Genomic DNA, 25,101 nt, shown 5'->3' with positions numbered 1-25,101 from the left:
TAAAAAGCAAATCAGTATAAGTCCCTGCATGTATTAATTTTATCTACAGGGGACTAACTCGATTAATGCCATTAATCTGAAAGTGACATTCTGGTATTACAGACATCAACTTTGCCCAATTCCTGAGGATCACTTGACAGCACATCCTGCTTCATTACATGCAGAGTTAATACAGGAAGCAACTGGCATGACTGCCAAAGTGAACTTGGTACATTGAATGTATTTAAATTGGCTCTGCATTCTTTGGGGCACTCTGTTTTCATGGATGGTTACAAAGAAAAAGCATAGAAACATAGAAAATAGGTGCAGGAGTAGGCCATTCGGCCCTTCGAGCCTGCACCGGCATTCAATATGATTTCCCAACTCAGAACCCTGTACCTGCTTTCTCTCCATACCCACTGATCCCTTTAGCCACAAGGGCCATATCTAACTTCCTCTTAAATATAGCTAATGAACCGGCCTCAACTGTTTCCTGTGGCAGAGAATTCCACAGATTCACCGCTCTCTGTGTGAAGAAGTTTTTCCTCATCTCGGTCCTAAAAGGCTTTACCTTTATCCTTAAACTGTGACCCCTCGTTCTGGACTTCCCCAACATCGGAAACAATCTTCCTACATCCAATCCCTTAGAATTTTATATGTTTCAATAAGATCCCCCCTCAATCTTCTAAATTCCAGTGAGTATAAGCCTAGTCGATCCAGTCTTTCTTCATATGAAAGTCCTGCCATCCCAGGAATCAATCTGGTGAACCTTCTTTGTACTCTCTCTATGGCAAGAATGTCTTTCCTCAGATTAGGGGACCAAAACTGCACACAATACTCTAGGTGCGGTCTCACCAAGGCCTTGTACAACTGCAGTAGAACCTCCCTGCTCCTGTACTCAAATCCTTTTGCTATGAATGCCAACATACCATTTGCCTTTTTCACCGCCTACTGTACCTGCATACTCACCTTCAATGACTGGTGTACAATGACACCCAGGTCTCGTTGCACCTCCTCTTTTCCTAATCGGCCACCATTCAGATAATAATCTGTTTTCTTGTTCTTGCAACCAAAGTGGATAACCTCACATTTATCCACATTAAATTGCATTTGCCATGAATTTGCCCACTCACCTAACCTATCCAAGTCACCCTACATCCTCTTAGCATCCTCCTCACAGCTAACACCGCCGCCCAGCTTCATGTCATCTGCAAACTTGGAGATGCTGCATTTAATTCCCTCATCTAAATCATTTATATTGTAAACAACTGGGGTCCCAGCACTGAGCCTTACGGTACCCCACTAGTCACTGCCTGCCATTCTGAAAAGGTCCCGTTTACTCCCACTCTTTGCTTTCTGTCTGCCAACCAATTCTCTATCCACATCAATACCATACCCCCAATACCGTGTGCTTTAAGCTTGCACACTAATCTTCTGTGTGGGACCCTGTCAAAGGCCTTTTGAAAATCTAAAAATACCACATCCACTGGCTCTCCCCTATGCAGTCTACTAGTTACATCTTCAAAAAATTCTTTAAGATTCATCAAACATGATTTTCCTTTCACAAATCCATGCTGACTTTGTCTGATGATTTCACCTCTTTTCAAATGTGCTGTTATCACATCTTTGATAACCGACTCTAGCATTTTCCCCACCTCCGATGTCAGACTAACCGGTCTGTATTCCCCTGGTTTTTCTCTCCCTCTTTTTTTAAAAAGTGGGGTTACATTAGCCACCCTCCAATCCTCAAGAACTAATCCAGAATCTAAGGAGTTTTGAAAAATTAGCACTAATGCATCCACTATTTCTTGGGCTACTTCCTCAAGCACTCTGGGATGCAGAACATCTGGCCCTGGGGATTTATCTGCCTTTAATCCCTTCAATTTACCTGACACCACTTCCCTACTAACATGTATTTCCCTCAGTTCCTCCATCTCACTAGACCCTCGGTCCCCTACTTTTCCAGAAGATTACTTATGTCCTCCTTAGTGAAGACAGAACCAAAGTAGTTATTCAATTGATCTGTCATGTCCTTGTTCCCTATGATCAATTCACCTGTTTCTGACTGTAAGGGACCTACATTTGTCTTGACCAATCGTTTTCTTTTCACGTATCTATAAAAGCTTTTACAGTCAGTTTTTATGTTCCCTGCCAGCTTTCTCTCATAATCTTTTTTCCCTTTCCTAATTAAGCCCTTTGTCCTCCTCTGCTGGTCTCTGAATTTCTCCCAGTCCTCAGGTGTGCCGCCTTTTTTTTGCTAATTTAGATGTTTCTTCTTTGGACTTGATACTATCCCTAATTTCCCTTGTCAGCATTTCAGGATGTATATTGTATACATTTCTCTGACATTAAATGTACCTTTGAAACTTTACTGGGAAATGAGTGAAAATCATTTTTGTCCAAGACAAATTATACAAACTTGCAAGTGAAAATGCAAGTTTGGGAACAGTAACTGTTTCCTTCACTATTACCCTGGGGGATTAATGCTAGAACACTTAGCATAATTGTAAACAGTCATGCCTATTTTTTGTTGCAAGTTACATGTAGTTTTTTCCATGAAAGCAGAGGTTTTCTATCCAAGTATCATCTTGGCTTTTCCTAATTTTAATTGCCTCACCTTTTTCTATAAGCTAATAATTATTGTTGATGCCTTTAGATATACAAAAGGGAAAATAAATGTACTCTAATTTTTTTTATTACAATTTAACACAAGCTTTGACAAACCTGGTGTTTCCACCCTCTGATAGTGGTACGGGTTAACACACACTTCATCCTTCTTAAGATTGAAAGCATATTCACAAGTTTCAATGGCTCGTAGTTCATGGTGACTGTGAAGATCAGGCCAGCGCCACAAGCGACAGTAAATAACATGAGGCAACCCTTTACGATGTGAAACCTGCAGCCTGCCATCAAGTGATCTGCACATAAAGAAGAGACGTGAGCTGGGATGTTTAGATTATAAATGTATACATCTTATCATTATACATTTTATTGCATAAAACCAGTTAACAAAACTTCACAAATTAAAAATTAACCCACCATTCTCCAGCATTTGAAGGATGGGAAAAGGAGAACGTCAGTGAGTAAATAGGGTAATGAAGTTCACCAATTTGCATTAATGTAATTATAGACTACTCCCTGAATTGCTTTGAGCTGAAGGACCTTCAAAAGTATCATTCCAATGTTAGAATTATGTCCTGAAGGTAACACTAGAATCCACAAAACCATAACTTGATCATTCAATGAAAACTCAACCCTGGTTAAATTGAAAATCTAAGACACAGGAGCAGTACTAGGCCATTCAGCCCACTGAGTCTGCTCCAATATTCCATCATGGCTGATCCCGGATCCCACTCACCCCTATACACCTGTCTTCTCACCATATCCTTTGACGCCCTGACTGATCAGGAAACTATCAACTTCCACAAAATGCTGGAGGAACTCAGCAGGCCAGGTAGCATCTATGGAAAAAAGCGCAGTCGACGTTTTGGGCTGAGACCCTTGGCAGGATTAAAGAAAGAATGCTGAGGAGTAGATTTAAAAGGTGAGGAGAAGGGAATGACAAACACATGGTAATAGATGAAACCTGATGCAGGAGGATGAAGTGAAGATTGGTAAGAGATACAAGGTTGGTGAAGAAGGAGACTGATAGGAGAGGACAGAAGTCATCGAATAAAGAAAAGGGGGAAGAACACCAGATGGAGCTGATGGGCAGGCAAGGAAATCAGGTGAGGGGGGAAAGAGGGATGAGGAATGGTGATTGGGGTAGGGGGCCATTACAAGAAATTCAAGAAATTGATGGTCATGCCATCAGGTTGGAGACTACCCAAACGGAATACAAGATGTGTTGTTTCTCCAACCCGAGCATGGCCTCATCACGACAGTAGAGGAAGTCATGGATTGACGTAGCGGAAGGGGGAATGGAAAGTGGAATTAAAATAAGTGGCCACTCGTTTTAATTCCACTTCCCATTCCCTATTTGTTGCAATAATATCAGCGTCCATAAGACTATAAGGCATAGGTGCAGATTTAGAGCATTCAGCCCATCAAGCCTGCTCCATCATTCTAACATGGCTGATCCCAGAATCCACTCAACCCCATACACCTGCCTTCTCGTCATTTCCTTTGATGCCCTGACTGATCAAGAAACTATCAACTTCTGCCTTAAATATACGCACAGGCCTGGACACCACCAGATTCTGTGGCACAACATTCTACAGATTCGCTATTCTCTGGCTTAAAAAAAATTCCTCCTTACCTCTATTCTAAAAGGTTGCCTCTCAATTTTGAGGCCGTGCCCTTTAGTTCTGGATACCTCACAATACATCCACCCTATCAAGTCCTTTCAACATTCAGTAGCTTTCAATGAGATGCTCACCCTGCATTCTTCTAAATTCCAGTGAGTATAGGCCCAAAGCTACCAGATGCTCATTTGTTAACCCCTTCATTCCCAGAATCATCCTCATGAGCCTCCTCTCGACTCTCTCCAATGACAACACATCCCTTCTGAGATATAAGTGCAGCCTGACTAGTGTCTTATAAAGGCTCAGCATTAGCTCCTTGCTTGTATATTCTACTCCCCTTGAAATAAATGCCAACATGCATTTCTCTTCTTTACCATGGGCTCTACCTGTGCATTAACCTTCTGGGAGGCTTGCAAGTCCCTTTGCACCTCTGATATTTGAATTTTCTCCCCTTTTTAGATAATAGTCTGCTTTATTGTTCCTTTTACCAAGAGTGCAATGCATCAGTTATTACTTCAACAACTTCTCTCAGGACTCTGGTCCAGGTGACTTATCCACCTCAAGACCTTTGAGTATGCCTAGGACTTTTTCCTTTGTAATAGCAATGTCACTCTCTCCTGGGCCCCGACACTCACGGACCTTTGGCATACTGCTAGTATTTTCCAGAGTGAACAGCGATGCAAAGTACCCATTAAGTTCATCGGCCATTTCTTTGTCCTCCATTACTACCACAGCAGCATCATTTTCCAGTGGTCTAATATCAACTCTTGCCTCCCTTTTACTTTTTATATACTGTAACTGAAATAACTTCTAGTATCCTGCTTTATATTAATGGCTCATTTGCCCTCAGATTTCATCTTTTCCCTTCTTATAGATTTTTTAGTTGCCTTTTGTTGGATTTTAAAAGTTTTCCAATCTCCCACTCACTTTCACTACCTATATGCCCTTTCCTTGGCTTTTAAGTAGTCTTCAACTTCTCTTGTCAGCCACCACAGTTGCCTCACCCTGCCATTTGAGAACTATTTCTGTGGGATATATCTACCCTGCACCTTGTGAACTATTCCCATAAACTTCAGCCATCTCGGCTCTGCCATCATCCCAGCCAGCATCCACCTGGGAAAGCTCCTCTCTCATGTCTCTGTAATTCCTTTACATTAAGCTCCTTAATAAGATCTGCATTATTAGATAACACCTAATCTATGATAGCCTTTCCCTGAGTAGGCTCAACCACAGAACTGCTCTAAAAAGCCATCACTTTTAGGTATTCAACAAATTCCTTCTTGCGATCCGACACCAACCTGATTTTCCCAATCCCCTTGCATATTAAAATCCCCCATTATAATTATTACATGCCCTTCCCAGCTACCTTTGCAAGCTCGTCCCCACATCTTGGCTACTACTTGGAGGCCTATACAGTGGTAAGCAAAAGTTTGGGCACCCCTGGTCAAAATTTCTGTAACTGTGAATAGTTAAGTGAGTAGAAGATGAACTGATCTCAAAAGTCATGAAGTTAAAGATGAAACATTCTTTTCAACATTTTAAGCAAGATTGGTTAACCACATGGAAGGTTGGTTAAGAAGGTTCAGTCGTTAGGTATTAATGCTGGAGTAATAAAATGGATTCAACAGTGGCTAGATGGGAGATGCCAGAGAGTAGTGGTGGATAATTGTTTAACGGGATGGAGGCCGGTGACTAGCGGGGTGCCTCAGGGATCTGTTTTGGGCCCAATGTTGTTTGTAATATACATAAATGATCTGGATGATGGGGTGGTAAATTGGATTAGTAAGTATGCCGATGATACTAAGGGAGGAGGTGTTGTGGATAATGAGGTGGATTTTCAAAGCTTGCAGGGAGATTTATGCCGGTTAGAAGAATGGGCTGAACGTTGGCAGATGGAGTTTAATGCTGAGAAGTGTGAGGTTCTACATTCTACATTTTGGCAGGAATAATCCAAATAGAACATACAGAGTAAATGGTAGGGCATTGAGGAATGCAGAGGAACAGAGAGATCTAGGAATAACTGTGCATAGTTTCCTGAAAGTGGAGTCTCATGTAGATAGGGTGGTGAAGAGGGCTTTTGGAACGCTGGCCTTTATAAATCAAAGCATTGAGTACAGAAGTTGGGATGTAATGCTAAAGTTGTACAAGGCATTGGTAAGGCCAAATTTGGAATATTGTGTGCAGTTCTGGTCACCGAATTATAGGAAAGATATCAATAAATTAGAGAGAGTGCAGAGACGATTTACTAGGATGTTACCTGGGTTTCAGCAATTAAGTTACAGAGAAAGGTTGAACAAGTTAGGTCTCTATTCATTGGAGCGTAGAAGGTTGAGGGGGGATTTGATCGAGGTATTTAAAATTTTGCGAGGGATAGATAAGAGTTGACGTGTACAGGCTGTTTCCATTGAGAGTAGGGGAGATTCAAACTAGAGGACATGATTTGAGAGTTAGGGGGCAGAAGTTTAAGGGAAACACGAGGGGGTATTTCTTTACTCAAAGAGTGATAGCTGTGTGGAATGAGCTTCCTGTAGAAGTAGTAGAGGCCAGTTCAGTTGTGTCATTTAAGGTAAAATTGGATAGGTATATGGACAGGAAAGGAATGGAGGGTTATGGGCTGAGTGCGGGTAGGTGGGACTAGGTGAGATTAAGGGTTCGGCACGGACTAGGAGGGCCAAGGTGGCCTGTTTCCGTGCTGTGATTGTTATATGGTTATATGGTTATTAGTGTATTGTTTTCGTTTTGTACAATTTTAGAGTGGGAGAAAAACAAAGGGAACGCCATGCAAAAGTTTGAGCGCCCCAAGAGATTTAAGCTCTCAGATAACTTTTACCAAGGTCTCAGACCTTAATTAGCTTGTTAGGGCTATGGCTTGTTCACAGTCATCATTAGGAAAGGCCAGGTGATAAAAATTTCAAAGCTTTCTAAATACTCTGACTCCTCAAACCTTGTCCCAACAATCAGCGGCCATGGGCTCCTCTAAGCAGCTGCCTAGCACTCAGAAAATTAAAATAAATGATGCCCACAAAGCAGGAGAAGGCTATAAGAAGAAAGCAAAGCGTTTTCAGTTCAAAATTTAATTAAGAAATAGCACTGGAACGGTGGAGGTCAAGTTGAGGTCTGGAAGACCAAGAAAACTTTCCGAGAGAACTGCTCATAGGATTGCTAGAAAGGCAAATCAAAACCCCCGTTTGACTGCAAAAGACCTTCAGGAAGATTTAGCAGACTCTGGAGTGGTGGTGTACTGTTCTACTGTGCAGCGACACCTGCACAATTATGACCTCCATGGAAGAGTCATCAGAAGAAAATGTTTCCTGCATCCTCACCACAAAATTCAGCATCAGAAGTTTGCAAAGGAACATCTAAGCAAGCCTGATGTATTTTGGAAACAAGTCCTGTGGACTGATGAAGATAAAATAGAATTTTTTGGCCGCAATGAGCAAAGGTATGTTTGGAGAAAAAAGGGTGCAGAATTTCATGAAAGGAACACCTCTCCAACTGTTAAGCATGGGGGTGGATTGATCATGCTTTGGGCTTGTGTTGCAGCCAGTGGCACGGGGAACATTTCACTGGTAGAGGGAAGAATGAATTCAATTAAATACCAGCAAATTCTGGAAGCAAACATCACACTGTCTGTAAAAAAGCTGAAGATGAAAAGAGGATGGCATCTACAACAGGATAATGATTCTAAACACACCTCAAAATCCACAATGGACTACCTCAAGAGGCACAAGCTGAAAGTTTTGCCATGGCCGTCACAGTCCCTCGACCTAAACTTCATCAAAAATCTGTGGATCAACCTCAAAAGAGCAGTACATGCAAGACGGCCCAAAAGTCTCACAGAACTAGAAGCCTTTTGCCAGAAGAATGGGTGAAAATTCCCCCAAACAAGAATTGAAAGACCTTTAGCTGGCTTCAGAAAGCATTTACAAGCTGTGATACTTGCCACAGGGGGTGGTACTAAGTACTGACCCTTCAGGGTGCCCAAACTTTTGCTTCGGGCTCTTTTGTTTTTTTGTTATTTTGAAACTGTAAAACATGGAAATAAAAAAAGTAATCTTGCTTAAAATATTAAAGAAATGTGTCAACTTTAACTTTATGCCTTTTGGAAATCAGGTCATCTTTTCCTTGCTTAGCTATTCACAGTAACAGAAATTTTGACCAGGGGTGCCCAAACTTTTGCATGCTATTGTATATGGTTCTCATTTTTTTTAAAACCCTTGCAGTTTCTTAACTCCAGCCATAAAGCCATCAGTGGCATGTTCTTCAGTCTGGAAGAAGGATCGTCAATCTTAAACATTAATTTGGTTTCTCTTTCCACAAATGCTGCCCAAATTACTGAGTGTTCCCTACAAAGAAATGCAGGTAGACTGTTAAGGCGCATGGAATAATGTTTCTCTCAGCCAAGATAACAAAAAAATGCGTTCTTCATTTCACTGCCATTTTCAGTTAGCTGCACATAAATATCATCTGTGTTTGATGACAGCATTATCATTTCTCTTCAATGTACATAGAAGACACAAAAAAATCCTAGATTTCATTCCTGTCCACAGATGAATTATTGGATCTCAGCAATCCATGCAGCCAACATAATATTTGCTGAGAAAGTCTACAAGAAAATCCTAGCTTCTAACTGCCCATCACCTTGCTGTTTACAATGCACTTCATTGGAACAATGCCAAAAAATGATGAACACATTTTTATTTATCAATTCAAATTACATAAATGCTGATTTGGAGGTTCCAACATTGTACAACTGAACTTTTTTTCCCCCGTGTTTATTGCCAACCTTGCCATTCCAGGGCAATTTCTGCTTTTGGGGTTCACCCAACAATGCAACCCAATGCAACAATGCTACAGAATTTTAGCCTTTTTGAGAGGTGGGGGTGGGTTGCAGATGGGCCATCATTGAGCTGTTCAAGACAGCATTATCCTGCAGTTCTAACCTGCAATGCATGTTATTAAAATACATTCTTACCCATAGAATTGAAATTTCCTTCATATTTATTGATCTCTGTACAAATATTTATTCCATTCCCCACCCAACCTTGATCCTATTCTCCCTCCCAATCTACCAACTGCTTTCTCCAAGCACATCAACTACATCTACAAACATCATTTCCCACCCATCCATTTTCCTCTATATCTGCAATCCCATTCCAAAAACCAAAGCTCCAAGCCCTAATGGGCCTTCTAGGATTTCTAGCATTTCTTTTGATAATGCAATTTATAACCTTTCAAAGTCAATAGATTTAGCAGTTGAAGGTGCACTCTAGTTACAATTTTTGTCAGCATGTCTTGAAGCATCATTTAACTGACACTTGAATTTTGCTCTACTTTGAGTCAGAGTCATAGAATACTACAGCACAGAAATAGGCCTTTGGTCCAACTATTCACCTATTCCCATCAACCTGCACCTGGACCATAATACCCCTCCCATCCATGTATCTATCCACATTTCTCTTAAAATGTTGAAATTGAACCCAAATCACCACTTCCACTGGCAGCTCATTCAACATTATCACTACACTACGTGGTTACACCTCAGATTCTCCTTAAATATTTAACTTTCACCCTTAACTTATGACCCCTAGTTTTGACTCACCAACCCCAAGTAGAAAGAACCAGCTTGCCACTTGCAAGGAATTATGGAGCTGTGTTCTCAGATCCCTCTGTTCTACCACACTCCTCAGTGTCCTATTGTTCACTGTATAAGACTTGCCCTGGTTTTCCTCCCAAAGTGCAACATCACACACTTGTTCGCATTAAATCCATTTTCAGCCCATTTTTCCAGCTAGCCCAGATCCCACTGCAAGTTTTGGTAGTCTTCCTCACTGTCCACTACACACCCAATCTTGGTGTTATCCACAAAATTATTCACACACATCATCCAGATCATTGATAAAGATAACAAACAATTGAGCCACGTGGCACATCACTGGTCACAGGCCTCCAGTCAGAGGCAACCACTCACTGTAATACCTGGAATATAATTTTTTCCAGTTTTTACAACATTAAGACTGCTCCCTCTTTCATAGAAAATCAGATTCAATTAGCACTTTTAGGCATCTTCGCAATAGTATTCCAGCTATTGTGAAGTTAGGAATAGAAAAGTAAAGATGGGCCTGTGTTTTGGCTATTACTAGGAAGTCACAGAGTTACAAAAAAGTACAGCAGAAAAACAGGGCATTTGGCCCAGCTAGTCCACGTCGCACCATTTAAACTACCTATTCCCATCGACCTGCATCGGGACCAGTTTGCCATACCTGTGGCATCCATGTACCTATCCAAACTTCTCTTAGATGTTGACATTGAGCTCACATGCACCACTTGCACTGCTAGCTCACTCCACACTCTCATGACTCTGAGTGAAGAAGTTGTTCTTCATGTTCCCCTTAAACTTTTCAACTTTCACCATTAACCCATGACCTCCAGGTGATGGTCATGAATAGTTATTAAAAGCAATCCATTAGACTACCATTTAGTCACTTACTGATGAGCTCATGTAAATAGTGGAAGTTTTCACTGAAAAGAGACAGGAACAGGACAGGAGAACAAACAATTCAACTCACACGCAGATTTATCCTACAACGGTTAAACAATGTAAGTTGGCTTCCAACATCGAAATGACAGCAACTCAGTTTTAGCCCATAACAGACAAAACATACCAATCCAACAAACCTATGATTATTTCTATGCAGGGAGTCATTGAGTAATTTTTCTCATATTCTTGATTAAAAATGCTGATTTGAATATAAATGAAGGCTAAAGATAGCAGACTTTTGACTTGTTGGTGGGTGAAGATAAAACTGCTTTATCATACTTCAATGTGAAAGCAAAATAGAGCAAAAAATCAGAAAAATTAAAAGAAACACGGCTAGCACTCAACAGATCCAATAGCATGAGAAAAAAAAGGGCTAACGTTGCAGAAATGTACTTTTTTGTAAAAAGCGACTAAATGTTTAAGGGGTATGGAGTTTTGAACAGAAGCTTGGAAAATTGGAACAAAAGGGGAAGGCAGCAATGAACAAATGATTAAAAGGCTAACAATGCAAAGGAGATAGCAATGATAAGTTTACAAATAACTGGATAAGTTCAGAATAGGTGGAAAAGCAGGAACATCATTGTTAACTGAAATCAGTAAAAATGGAAGTTCATGGTATGTTTTGAAACTGATGAATTCAATGTTGAGTTCATAAATACCAAATGGCTCCAAGGAAAATACTGTCAACATTGCTTCAAAATTTCTATCCCTCGTTCTCTTTTTGACGAACTTTTCTAACCTCCATCTTTTCTGCTCTTATTCTCAACTTCTATTTCTCCAGAAAAAGGATCGCAAGATCAAGCAACTGTGGCATGAAAAAGATTTTTTCCCCGCAGTTGATGGCCTCTCATTCTGATGAGATTGGTGCCAAACAGATTGGCACTACATCCACAAATTTCTCTTGCAGAGAATATTATGCCAACTGTTGTTTCTGTACCACTCCTTAAAACAATTTCCATAACATAAATTACTTCCTTTTAAAAAAACTGAAATTAGTGATCATTGAGGGGTTGAAGGTGGATAAGATTGGTTATTCTGGTAAATGGTCATGAACAAGAAATGTCAATTGTTTCTCTCTCAACTCACTCCTAAATGTAGTCCAAATTATACAGCATGGAAATGGGCCCTTTGGTCCAAATCATCTGTGTTGAACAAATCATCCAATAGTCAGATTTGCCTATTTATCTCATATCCTTCTAATTCTTTCCTATCTCAATGTCCAAAATGCCCTTTAAATATTCTACCCACCACAAACACTAACTCTGGCAGCTCATTCATATACTCCCACTCTTTTGCATAGAAGCTACTCTTCAGGTCCCTTTTAAATCTTTCCACTCTCACTTAAACCTATGCCTCTAGATTGGACACCCCTAACCTGAGGCAAAGACTGTAACCACTTTGTTTATGTCCCTTCATTTTATACACCCATAACCTCTTGTGTTTCAGGGAAAAAAAGCAGCCCATTCAGCCTCTCTTTATTACTCAACATGTCCAGTCTCAGCCATAACCTTGTGAATCTTTTCTGCATTCTTCCCAGCTTAATAATATTCTTTACCCAGGTGCTCAGAGGTCCTTCCCAATTTCACTCTCACTATCACTGAACTGCTCCCACAACCTGTAGACTTACTTTCAAGGACTCTTCATGTTTGCAATATTTATTGTTTATTTATTTCTTTTTTATTTTATTTTGTATTTGCACATTGGTTGTTTGTCTGTCCTGTTACGTACAGTCCTTCATTGACTCTATTATGTTCCTTGTATTTACTGTGGTTGTCTGCAAGAAAACAAACCTCGCATATAGTGACAAATGTATGTACATAAGACAATTAATTTACTTTGAACTTTGAGTACAGTATTCCAAGTATGGTCTCACCAATATGTACAACTATAATATGACATTCCAGCTCTTCTACTCAATGCCTGATTGATGATAGCAAGCATGTCATATGCCTCTTCACCATTCTGTCAACCTGCATCGCCACTATGCACTTGTGTACCACGGTTGCGCTGATCACCAACAATCCCTCAAGGCCCTGTCATTTATTGTCCTGGTTATTCTTCCCAAAGTGCAACACTGCAAACTTGTCAGAACTAAATTCCATTTACCATTTCTTACCCAACTTCCCCAGTTCATCCACATCCTGTTGTAATCTCAGATAACCTTCACTCTTTAGTGCAATTTATATAACTAACACACACACACACACATACACACACGCACACTTTATTTCCTCCCCCTCCATTTCCACCAACACTCCTACCGTCCAATGGGACTGATTAGTAAATGTGTGTGTTCTGGAAAGTGAATGCAGCATTCAACAATCAAATTGTAAAATATATAGGTCGGCCCATTATATTTGTGAAGAAAAATAGATTTTTTTTTCCCCGGTAGACCTTCAACAAGCTTCATTAAAATGCATTAAAACTCAAAAAGTCAAGCCCTAGTTATACATGAGAACACTTAGTTTGTATCTACGTATAATAACCTCCATTATTTCATCCAATCTCCATCTATGTTTTTATATAATTCTTTTGGTTGGTTATCGACTCCATTCATGACTCCTGCTGTAACTTGCAATTCATAAAAGTTCACTCATTTTTCATAATATATTTTTCTAAGAATCTCCATTCTACAGACAAGTATTAGAAACCATCCAGTCCATCATAGGTAAAGCCCTCCTCATCACTGAGCTTATCTACATGGAGCAGTGTCACAGTAAAGCAGTATCCATCATCAAGGAACCCATGACCCACTCATGCTCTCTTCTCACTACTGCCAACAGGGAGGTGGTACAGAAGCCTCAGGACCCACAATAACAGGTTCATGAGCAATTATTCCCCCTCAAACATAAGGCTCTTGAACTAGAAGGGGCAATTTCACTCAACTTCAATCATCCCAACACTGAAATGGTTCCATAACCTATGGACTCACTATCTCATGTTCATATTTTTTTTCCCCATTCTTTCACAGTATGTTATCTTTTACACATTGATTATTTGGCCGTCTTGTTGGGTGCAGTCTTTTGTTAACTCTATTGTGTTTCTTGTATTTACTGTGAATGCTCACAAGAAAATGAATCTCAGGGTTGTACATGGTGACATAATTGTACTTTGTTTCTGGGACAAAATGGTGGTTCAAAGTAAATTTATTATCAATGTCAGTGTCCCAAAATTTAAAAAAAAATTCTCTTTCCCAAACTATTCCCTTATTCATGTGCTGATGTTGCCAACATGTTTGCTCCCATATCAACCTGTGCATAATAAACCACAGAGTATGGGACAGGACCACATACTTCAGCAGACTGTGATACCATCAGGTTCAGAGGAGGTCTTAAACCTGAAGACAAACTCAGAGGTATATCCTATTCCAATGAGATGAAATTCTTCTCTCAAGTGTGAATTTTTGGAATTCTCTACACAGTGAAATGCAGGGACTAGAACAGTAGACAGACTGAAGGTTGAGACAGACAAAAGGAATCAAGAATTAAGTCCAGGCATTTTAAGTGGCAATGTGACCAAGAATACACCAAGAATGGCAGGGGTGGGACCCATCGTTGTCAGAAATCACTTTGATAGGGTTATATTACAGCTCCTAACAGTCAGGAGGAATTTGAGCAATGTGTCAAGAAATTGGTAGAAGGGTAGTGCTAATGAGAAAGTTTCAATTTTCCTGTCATTGATTGGACCACCGACAGAGTAAATGGCCGAGATGGGGTGGAATTTGTGAAAAAAGAGAATCTGCAGATGCTGGAAATCTTGCACAAGTCCCTCAAATTGTTGGAGAAATTCGGCAGGTCAAGCAGGATCCATGCAAAGGAATAAATAGTCAATGTTTAGAGCTCAGACCTTTCATCAGGATTGAAAGGGAAGAGGGCAGAAGCCAATATAAGGTGGGGGGAAGAGGAGGAGTAGTACATGGAGGGTTAGAGGCTGAATGCAGGCAACTGAGACAAGTAAGAGGGATGGCGTGGTCAGCATGGACCAGATGGGCAACAGGGCCTGTTTCCACAGTGTATATTCTATGACTTGTCTTTAGATCTTAGGATGCTTATATAGGCATGAAAAAGAATAATATCATTAGGGCAACTATATACAAAAGGAGGGGTGTATGGGGAGGGATAGCATCTCTGGTTGAAGGGGCTTGTCATGTCCATTCCAGAGCAGCTCACTCACCTTTGGTCCCCACCAGACACTCAGCTCTAACCCGTGGCTCCAAGTAGCTGTTTACATGTGACAGCAGCTACACCGATACACTGTTTCAACAGGCAGCTAAACCAGGTAAAGGTAGCCGGCCAGCCATACATCCTGGTGAGATAGGGACATACCTATCCTAACACGTAAAGTCAGCTCCAGCAGACTGGGCGGATGAGATCTACTGTGAGAGTCAATGTCCTGGAAGGCAGGTGTATATAAGACCATAAGAAATAGAAGCAGAATTAGGCCATTCAGCCTATCAAGTCCACTCCACCCTGCCATTCCATCATGGCTGATCCCAGATCCCACTCAACCCCATACACATGCCTTCTCACCATATCCTTTAATGCCGTGACCGATCAGGAAGCTATCAACTTCTGGCTTAAATATACACATAGACTTGGCCTCCACCGCAGTCTGTGGCAGAGCATTCCACATAGTTACTACTCGCTGACTAAAAAAAATTCATCCTTACCTCTGTTTTAAATTTTGAGGCTGTGTCCTCTACTTCTGGATACTTCCACCATAGGAAACATCTTCTCCACGTCCCCCCCATCTATCCCTTTCAACATTCGGCTGGTTTCAATGAGATCCCCCCTGCATTGTTCTAAATTTCAGCAAGTATAGGCTCAAAGCTGCCAATCGCTTCGTTCATCCCCAGAATCATCCTTGTGGACCTCCTCTGGACCCTTTCCAATGACAACACATCCTCTCTGAGATACGGGGCAAGCCCAAAATTATTGATAGTTCTCCAAGTGCAGCCTGACTAGTGTCTTATAAAGGTTCAGCATTACCTCCTTGCTCTTAGTCTACTCCCCTTGAAATTAATGCCAACGCTGTATTTGCCTTCTTTACCAAAGACTTATCCTGTTAATTAACCTTCTGGGAGTCTTGCCTGAGAACTCCCAAGTCCTTCTGCACCTCTGATGCTTGAACCTTCTCCTTATTTAGATAATAGTCCGCACATTTGCTCCTTATATCAAAATGCATTAGACGACATTTCCCAACACTATATTCCATCTGCCACTTTTTTGCCCATTCTTCCAATTTGTCTAAGTCCTGCTACATCGCATTGCTTCACCTATCCCTCCATCTGTCTTCATATCATCTGCAAACTTTGCCACAAAGCCATCAATTACATTATCTAAATTATTGACAATCTGACCCGAGGAACATCATTAATCACCAGCAGCCAACCAGAAAAGACCCGTTTTATTCCCACTTGCTGCCTCCTGCCTGTCAGCCATTCCTCTATCCATGCCAGTATCTTTCCAAAAAAGCCACAGGATTTTATCTCATCAGCCTCATGAGTGACACCTCATTAAATGACTTCTGAAAATCCAAGTAAATGACATCCACTGCCTCTCCTTTGTCCACCATGCTTGTTATTTCCTCAAAGACCAAACAGATTTGTCAGGCAAGAATTCCCTTTACAGGAACCATGCTGACTTTTACTTATTTTATGAGTAGTGTCCAAGTACCCCAAAACCTCATCCTTAATAATAGACTCCAACACTTTCCCAATCACTAAAGTTAGGGTAATCTGCCTGTAACTTTCTTTCTTTTGCCTTCCTCCCTTCTTAAAGAATGGAGTGACATGGTGATCCACTGCAACCAAGGAAGACCCCAGCTTGTAACACATGTTCCGACTGACTGGACCCGGACTTCTGAGGCCAAGAGAGGGGAACTGCCCCAGTGAACAGCTTTTCCACTTTAAAAACTCTCCCGCATAGGTCTTTTGTTATGGTCAGACACAATGGACAACCACGACATACACAAAAGGATTTTACTTGGGTAAACTGGAATCAAATACTTGTCAGTAAAATAGTAAAAACAAATCAGTCTCTCATTGGAAACTGATTTATCAACAAAGTGGACATCCGACCTTGATAGGAAAGTAACATTTACTGGTGAATGACTAAAGATAGAGGTTAATTAATACAAGACAAATAAAAGAGCCTTGCCCCATAGCAATTTCAAGGTGCATAACAGAGAAACAAAATAAATATGGAAATTCTAAGGGAGACTTTAAGAAATTAAGACAACTAAAGAAACTATTACACCAGGGTATAATTGGTGAGGAAAACATAACTAAAAAGCAAAGTTAGCTGTTGTTGAGGAAAAAAACAAAGAATTTGACTGCTAGTTAGATACAAGACGATTTAATGAAAAGAACTCACAACTATTCAGTGACGATGAGTCTGCCTTAGGACCACAAACATCAAATGACTTCAAATTGATACATTTTTTACTAGCCAGCTGAACTCCAACTTTGTCCCTTTTGGCCTTTCAAATTACCTCCGTTTCCTTTCTCTTGGAGTCACGAACAAGCCATCAAATGCAAACACTTTCACCCAGACCCTCCAAGTGTATACTACAACTCCATGTTTGAATTTGCAAGGAGTGTTTCAGTCCATATTATATCAATTACATTACTGAGGACATTATCCACAGGATGGTGAATCTGTGGAATTCATTGCCATGGATAGCCGTGGAGGTTGAGTCACTGGGGACATTTAAAGTGAAGGCTGATTAGTAAGGGTGTCAAAGGTTACCTGCAGAAGGCAGAAGAATGAGATGCAGAGAGATAATAAATCAGCCACAATGGAATGGCTGAGCAAACTCAATATGCCAAATGGCCTATTTCTGCTCCTATGTATTATGGTCAAATGGCTTTATGGACATTTACTTATAATACAGTACTATATCAGAAGGCCTGCTTAAGAATAACTGGATTAAGCTAGACCCCATTCTTCAAGGGGGACATTTTCCAAGATGTCTCTCAGATGTAAAAAAATGGTTTACACATTTTATCGGCTGCATTTTAAATTTTTGAGTACTATTTCTATTCTGTTTTGTAACAAAGTGACTGAATGTTGAGCTGGATGCATGCATGTGTGAACATAATTAAGCTAGTACCTGCCAGACACTATAAATTGTCAGAATAATACACATATCTCATCAATCAAGCATTCCAAAGCAATGACCACATGACCAAATAACAAATGCAGCTAAGTCTCACTTACATAACTGTTAAGTATTTCCAAAAGTGAGAATGAATGCGAACTGGATGACTTGGAGGAAATGCATTTAGTATTCCACAAGGGAATGCTAAAGCTTCTTGTAACCAATAGTTTTAATTCTGTCTTCCCCTTATTCTACACTACAATGTTCTTGACCTTGTGTTATTCCAATTTTTGTGTTGTTAGTGAACTTGATTATCAGACTGCTTGCATTTTCATTTGACACATAGTCCCATCAGCAATCCCACTAGTACATATCAGAGTTCCAGTCAGAGAAACAACCCTTCACCACTGCCCTCTGTCTCCTAGCACCAAGCCTATTGCGGATCTAGGTCGCCAACATGCCTCAGGTCATGTACTTCAACCTTATAGATCAGTCTGCTGTGGAGAATATGTTTCAAAAGCCTTGCCTACTAAGTCTATTGCCCTGCCTTCAATTTTCAGAGTTAATCTCAACAGAAACTCATTATTACTAATTTATCAAGATTTATGCAATGGGATTTTCCCTGCACAAAACTATTATGATTCCCTTAGACATCTTTGCTCATTTCCAAACGAATATCCAGTATTTTCTCTACCACCAATGCAAAGCTCACTGGCCTTTAAGTCCTTGAAGAAAGGGAATAATATTCACTATCTTCCACTTCACTGGCCTGTCTCCAAAGGCTAATGAAGATGCAAACCCAGCAATCCCTTCACTTGCTTTCCACAGTATCATAGCATGCTTACCATCAGCCCTTTGGAATCTACCCACTTTTTGTTTACATGTTGTCTTTCCTGATGCAAACATGTTGCAGGATAACTGTATCCTTCTCCTAACTTCATTCTATATCTTTCTCCTTAATAAATATTGTTAAGAATTCAAGACCCCATTTACATCTCCTGGTTCCACAGTTTCCCTGTTGGCCTCTGAGTGGATTCGCTGATTCCCTAGATATCCTCCTGTTTCTAATAGATTTAGAGGCAACTTTGTGATTCTCCATAATCCTGCCTGCCAAAGCCATGTTCCCTTTTTGCTCCATCTTTAAGATTTTAGTTTTATCTCAATTTCAATTTATCATTTCACTTGTTTATACCTCTTCAGTATGCCTCGTTGTTTTGTTACATCTTAACACTTTCTATACTTCTTCCTTAATCCTCCTCCTTTTGACCCTATAGGGTTTCCTTCTGATCTTCCCTCATCTTCAGTTCTTTGAATTTATTATTCCCAGTTCCTATAAACATCAGTCTGAAATAAATTGCCTTCCGCAAAAGCTACCTGACCTGCTGTAAATGCTTAAGCAATTTTAACTCATCTCCAAATTGCAAACAAACTCCAGTATCACATCTCCAACCAAACCTCAATTTTATGCTGTAGGTCATAGAGTTAAACAGGTCCATCAACTGCCTCGGCAAATTAAATACTTCTTAAAATGCTAGAGAGTGCCTGCCTCTAATCACCCTCAGCTAATGCGATCACCTTCTGGCATGAAAAATTATTTTCCCGGATCCCCTCTAAATCTCTATCCTCACCTTAAACTTATGGCCTCTGTCAGCCACAGGAGAAAATTTCTTAACATCTACCCTATCAATATCTCTCAATTTTGTGCATCTTTATCAGAGTCCCCATTGGCCACTTCTTCAGCCTATCTAGTCTCGCCTCAACTGAGACACTATCTTAGCCTACATGGTGATGAAACTGCTCTGCAAATTCCTCTCAAAACTAACATGACCTGGAAATAATTGTTAACAGATGAAGATTAATAAAACAAAATTAATTTAAGGGCAAATTGATGCTTAGCACGCACAATGCAGGAACCTGCTAGTTTAGATTACCTGAGTTTAGAGGCAAGTCATAACTTTGTTAGCCTAGGCATGGACATACTTTTGGAAAAGGAAATGTAGAGATTGAACTAGTTTTACCAATGATAATTCAAGAACTGTTGATCAGCATAACAACAACAGACATCTCCTAGGGCTTTTGGGTCATCTTCTAAATTGATAAGATTTTTTTTCTAGAAAGATGTTTTCCTTATTTGCTCTGACATTCCTATTTGTAGATGGTTATGGTTTCAGGCTGATTAGCAGACATTCATTATTCATATACATTCATGGCTCAGCATTGGGAGTTACTTATTTTCTCAATGCCCACTAACAAACAAAAATGAGTGGGCCACCATTTTATCTTGGTGGAGTACTTTAAGTCCGTGCTAAAATTTTCAATCAGATTCCACCATGATTGTCAAGAACCAAATGTAAAATAAAAATAGTAAAGATGTACCTTGGAATATTAGAATCAAAATCTTAAGCATACAAGAACAAACCAAAAGTCTCAGTACCATAGAAGTACTCAGCTGTCAGATTTACCCATCATTTATAAACTGGCCAGCAGTATGTAAAAACAGTTTGCCCATTATTACATCTATACATTGCTATCAGAAATAGAAAACAAGTCCAAGTTTGTGATAAGTTAACAATTTTTTTAATTATGCCACTTTTTAATTGCCACTAAATTTAGTTCTTTTTGGAAAAACTTACATTTGTTACTTGCAAATAACAAATTGATTTTTCCCCACATAGTGCATAGTGAAAGAAAGAAAAATCCTAGATGTAAATATTGGGTACATCTGCATCTGGAAAGGAATACATTACACCCACTTTTCAGATGTTGATGGACCTCTATACTTTAACCACTGCTTTGTTGCATATTTTTTTAATTTGCCAAAGACACCAAGAGTGAATTCAAACATTGGCAATTCTAAAATGACCAACACCATTAATCCCAACAGCCCACTCAGTGGAAGAAGAGCTTTTAGTGACTGTATATTCACCTGGTTTGCTCAGGAAAGCTGTAAAGGCCTGTTGTATCCCACTGATCTACTGTACCAGGTGTACTCAGTCCCCAAATTTCAGAGCATGTGCTGTGCATAAAATTAGAAAAAAAAATGGTAAACATGGGGTATGGTGTAGTGAAAAGCTGATGGAGGATAATACATGTACACAAACATAAAATAAATCTCTTTAAATTAAGAAATGTCAAGGTTCCACGCAAACAACATTATTAAAAAAAATTGATTTGTTCAACTTACCATGGAAGTTTATAGCACATTGGTCGTTTTGCCAACAATGCATGCCAGGAGCAAGAGATATTTTCCACCAAATCTACTTCAAAATAATGTTCTTTGCATAAACAAGTAGGCTCTTAAGAAACCTTACTCTACAAAATACCAAACAAAGTATTTACTAAAATAGGGCATTACCTTTTGTTAAATGATGAAAATACCTTTTGAAACATTGAATAACAAGAGCTATGATTTCTATGGTAATTGCAACATTAAAAAGTGACTGTAGAAGTGTATCATATTTTTATCCTTTAATTCAGGTTGTCCACATCCATACAAGTATTCTTCCTCCTCCTATTTACATCTTGCATTGCTTCTTTGAACACTTCAGGAGTTCTACTTGGACTTAATACAGTAGATGATAGATGTGCCAAGTAAATACCTTTGCTGAATCATCTGAAACGATACCATTGAATAATCGAGCCTATTCATCAAAAATGATAGTTGCCAGCACTTGGAGAAAGGAGCATTTGTGTTAACTTTCTACATTCTCCAACACTAAACCCAATGAGTTTGACTGAATGCAGTCACATGTAGTGAAGACAATTAACTTTATGAAATAGGTGCAGAAACAGGCAAACCAGACCAAGTAAATATTCCCACTCTTTTTGCTATGGGGTCTTTCTACCATCCAGTTTGTTCAACAGTGCTCTTTGCAAGGTGATGTTTCAGCTTTCTGTTCTCTTCTACAAGGTCTATTTCCCAGTATGTTGCTAACATTTCTTAGCCCAGCAAAGTACTTTCTTGTCTATCAATTTTCCTATTATTACAGTCTCCCAAAATCTACTATTCTATCACTATTAGTTTTAGAACTAATATCCTTTACAAAACACACAAATTGTTGGAGGAATTCAGCAGGCCAAGCAGCATCTATGGGAAAAAAAAGTACACCTGACGTTTCAGGGTGAAACCCTTTGGCAGGACTTGTACTTTTTTTTAACATCAATGCTGCCTGGCCTGCTGAGTTCCTCCAGCATTGTATGTATTGCTCAGATTTCCAGCATCTGCAGATTTTCTCTAGTTTGTTCCTTTACAAAATGCTACCCATTAAGATTTGCAAAGCTATATTCCCCAAAAAGGAAACAATTCCATTGCAAATATGTCAAAATTTCAAAAGAAATAGCTCATTACTTGAAGCAGATTTTTAATGTGATGTACACAAAAAAATTTTCAATTTAATAAGCAAAATTCAAATATCTCAAAGAAAGCCTTAAGGTCAGAGCCAGAAAACCAAGTGTCACACAAACTAATTTCAAAACATTTCTTAACAATTCAATTTAGTTTACTATTTACTGTATAGTTATAAGAGTTGTTTATTTGTGGGTGGAGCAATCGAGGTAATTCACTTAGAAAATAACCCCACTTTGAAAAGTTCTCAAATGGAAATCTGAAAAAAAAACATTATTGCCGATAAGGGCAAAAACTTGAAATATTAAAAATGGAAGAACTAGTTTCAACTGATAACAAAAAACCCCTTTTTTTAAAAAAAGAAAAAAAGCTCTCCAACTTATTGTCAATTTTAAATCCTTTCCCTTTCAGCACAAAGAATTGCTTGATGTACTCCACTTACTTCTATAGTCACGTTGATACTGAATTTCTCCCAAATATATATCCAATTCTCTGAAGATGCTATTAAATCTACTTTGACTACCTTTTGAACTGAGCTTATTCTAATTCATAAATAATTCAACCATATTGTTGAATATATATATATATGAATATAGAGTTATTTCTCATTTCTGTATTTATTTGACAGCAAACTTGGAAAAAAAACAATTTAATTTCCACTAGTTCAGAGTTAACAGTAAAAACTACGTACTAATTACAAAACATTGCTTGTACTCTCATTGGTAGCAATACAGTAATTGCTTTGATATACTTTTACAAGGAGCACCTGATCTTTGGTTCAGTAAAGAATTTCTCCAGGAATAAGGCTAACTTTAATGCAAGTGGAATATGTGATAAAATCCTCTGGTTTCAGATTTTAATCCTTGTCCAACATGTTCCAAACCATTATCAGAAGCAGCTTCACTGGATAAGGTACGAGAATCAAGATCTGGATATTTTTTTCAGAACTGAAGTTGCTGAGGTTAACTATGGCTTGCATCCTTGAGAAGAACACTCATTTATTTACCCAGTGGAAATATACAAATTTGAAGGAGGGATTGTTAAGCAAATAAATGGGGATGGGGTCAGGAGTGACTCAGTAACTTTAGACATTTGGTCTAGGACAGGGGGTTCCCAACTTTTTTTATACTATGGACCAATTCCATTAAACAAGGGGTCTGTTGACCCCAGGTTGGGAACACCGCCACTTTTCCCCCAAGCCAGAATTTTCAAGTTTTTTCTCTCAGGATAGTAATTAATAAGAGCAATATTACAGATACTTCCACTCCAGCATTTCTGAAACAGATTACCTGCCCAATATCAAAGTGGCTATTTTTTGCATTAAACAGTAAAAGTACTTCAAATGTCCCTTAAATTGTTTCCAGATTACGTTCAACCACCCAGAAGGGGCTATGAAATGCACTACTCAAGATATTTCCTAGAAAATCCCAAGTTTATTAATCCATTTAAAACTGCACAGCACATTAAGCTGCCGATTTCACTACTGATAGAACAGAGTACAACACAGGGACAGGCCATTCAGCCCACAATGTTGTGCTGAACCAGCTAAAAAGCAAATCTAAAACACTCAAACACTATTTCCTCCTACCTTATCCATATCCCTCCATTCTCCTTAAATCCTTTTCCCTGGTAAATACTTAAGTACAAGTACCTCACTCACATTGGATGTGTACTTGCCAGAGAAAAGGTGTTCCCAATTAACACATTGTAGTTCCTGCCTAGTGCCCTCATAATTTGGCCTACAATTTAAAACTCTCTCATAAAGAGCATACCTATCCTGAGGGATAAGGAGCTGTGGTCATTGTTCCTTAACTGTTCATCCACTGAAAGGTCAAGTTACCTGGCCAAGCTCATTACCCAATACCAAGCCCAGTACAGCTCATCTCATTGCACCATCCACATACTGATTCAAGAAACCTTCCTGGATACACTCAAATTCTGCCCCATCAAAACCCCTTATGTTAAGAAGGTCCCAGTTCATATATGGGAAGTTGAAATCCCCATGACATTAGCCCCATTATATTTTTAAACACATTTCCTTAATCTGATTACATATCTGTTCCCCAATATCCCAGATTACACCCTTCCTACTCCTGAATTCCACCAAAATGGACTCAGTGTCTGACCCCTCCATTATGTCCTTTTGAGTGTAGCTGTGATATTCTCCACTTCCTCTATCTTCTAAAATTTCAAAAACCTGCTGCATCAAAAAGCCCCTCTCAACATGTTTCAGCTACAACACTGTAGTTCCACATACTGATCCACTCTTTTAAGTTCATCACCCTTACCCATAATACTCCTAGCATTAAAATATACATACTTACAAACTATCCAACCCGTCATAACTGTTATTTCAATCTTGCCTTTCAATACTTTCCCTGACATCTACCTTCCAATCAGATCCTTCCCTTACACTGACCCGAGGCTCCGTTCCCCCCTTTCTGAAAAACTAGTTTAAACTCCCTAGTAGCCACTCATTCATCCGCGCCATCATTCCATTCCTACCCACAACAGCCCATGGTACAGGGAGTAATCCAGAGATTACAACCTTGAAGGTCCTTCTCTTCAGCCTCTTCCCTAACTCAATACTGTGTAGGACCTCTTCCCCTTTTCTGCCTATGTCATTGATGCCAATATGCACCACGACCTCTGGCTGCTCCCCCTCCCCATTGAGAATATCCTGCAGTCACTCTGATACATCATAGACCCTAGCACCCAAGAAGCAACAAACCATCCTGGTATCTCCTAAGCAGCCACAGAATCTCCTTTCTGTCCCCTATAACTAACGCACTGCCTAAATTTACCCTTCCTTTGAGGCTCAGAGCCAGCAACAGTGCCACCAGCCTGGTGGTTGCTATCATGACCTGATGGGTCATTCCCCTACCCCCAAC

General features: G+C 39.6%; 1 protein-coding gene across 2 annotated transcripts in view; it reads right to left on the bottom strand.

Moving 5' to 3' along the window:
- smad2 (SMAD family member 2) overlaps positions 1–25,101 on the bottom strand; it is a 127,351-nt gene that overhangs the window by 48,865 nt on the left and 53,385 nt on the right. Inside the window, exons 2-3 of one of the 2 annotated variants that reach the window (XM_059989765.1) lie at positions 20,792–20,881; positions 2,704–2,897 (exon numbers count right to left, since the gene is read on the bottom strand). In XM_059989765.1, the coding sequence (XP_059845748.1) occupies positions 2,704–2,897; positions 20,792–20,881 (284 nt within the window). The remainder of the gene's footprint in view (positions 1–2,703; positions 2,898–20,791; positions 20,882–25,101) is intronic. The other variant, XM_059989766.1, reaches the window with a different exon arrangement.

Source organism: Hypanus sabinus, chromosome 14, assembly GCF_030144855.1.
Source record: "Hypanus sabinus isolate sHypSab1 chromosome 14, sHypSab1.hap1, whole genome shotgun sequence".
NCBI classification, from domain to species: domain Eukaryota; kingdom Metazoa; phylum Chordata; class Chondrichthyes; order Myliobatiformes; family Dasyatidae; genus Hypanus; species Hypanus sabinus.
Note: the sequence above shows the minus strand (reverse complement) of the source record. Positions and strands in the feature narration are given on the sequence as shown.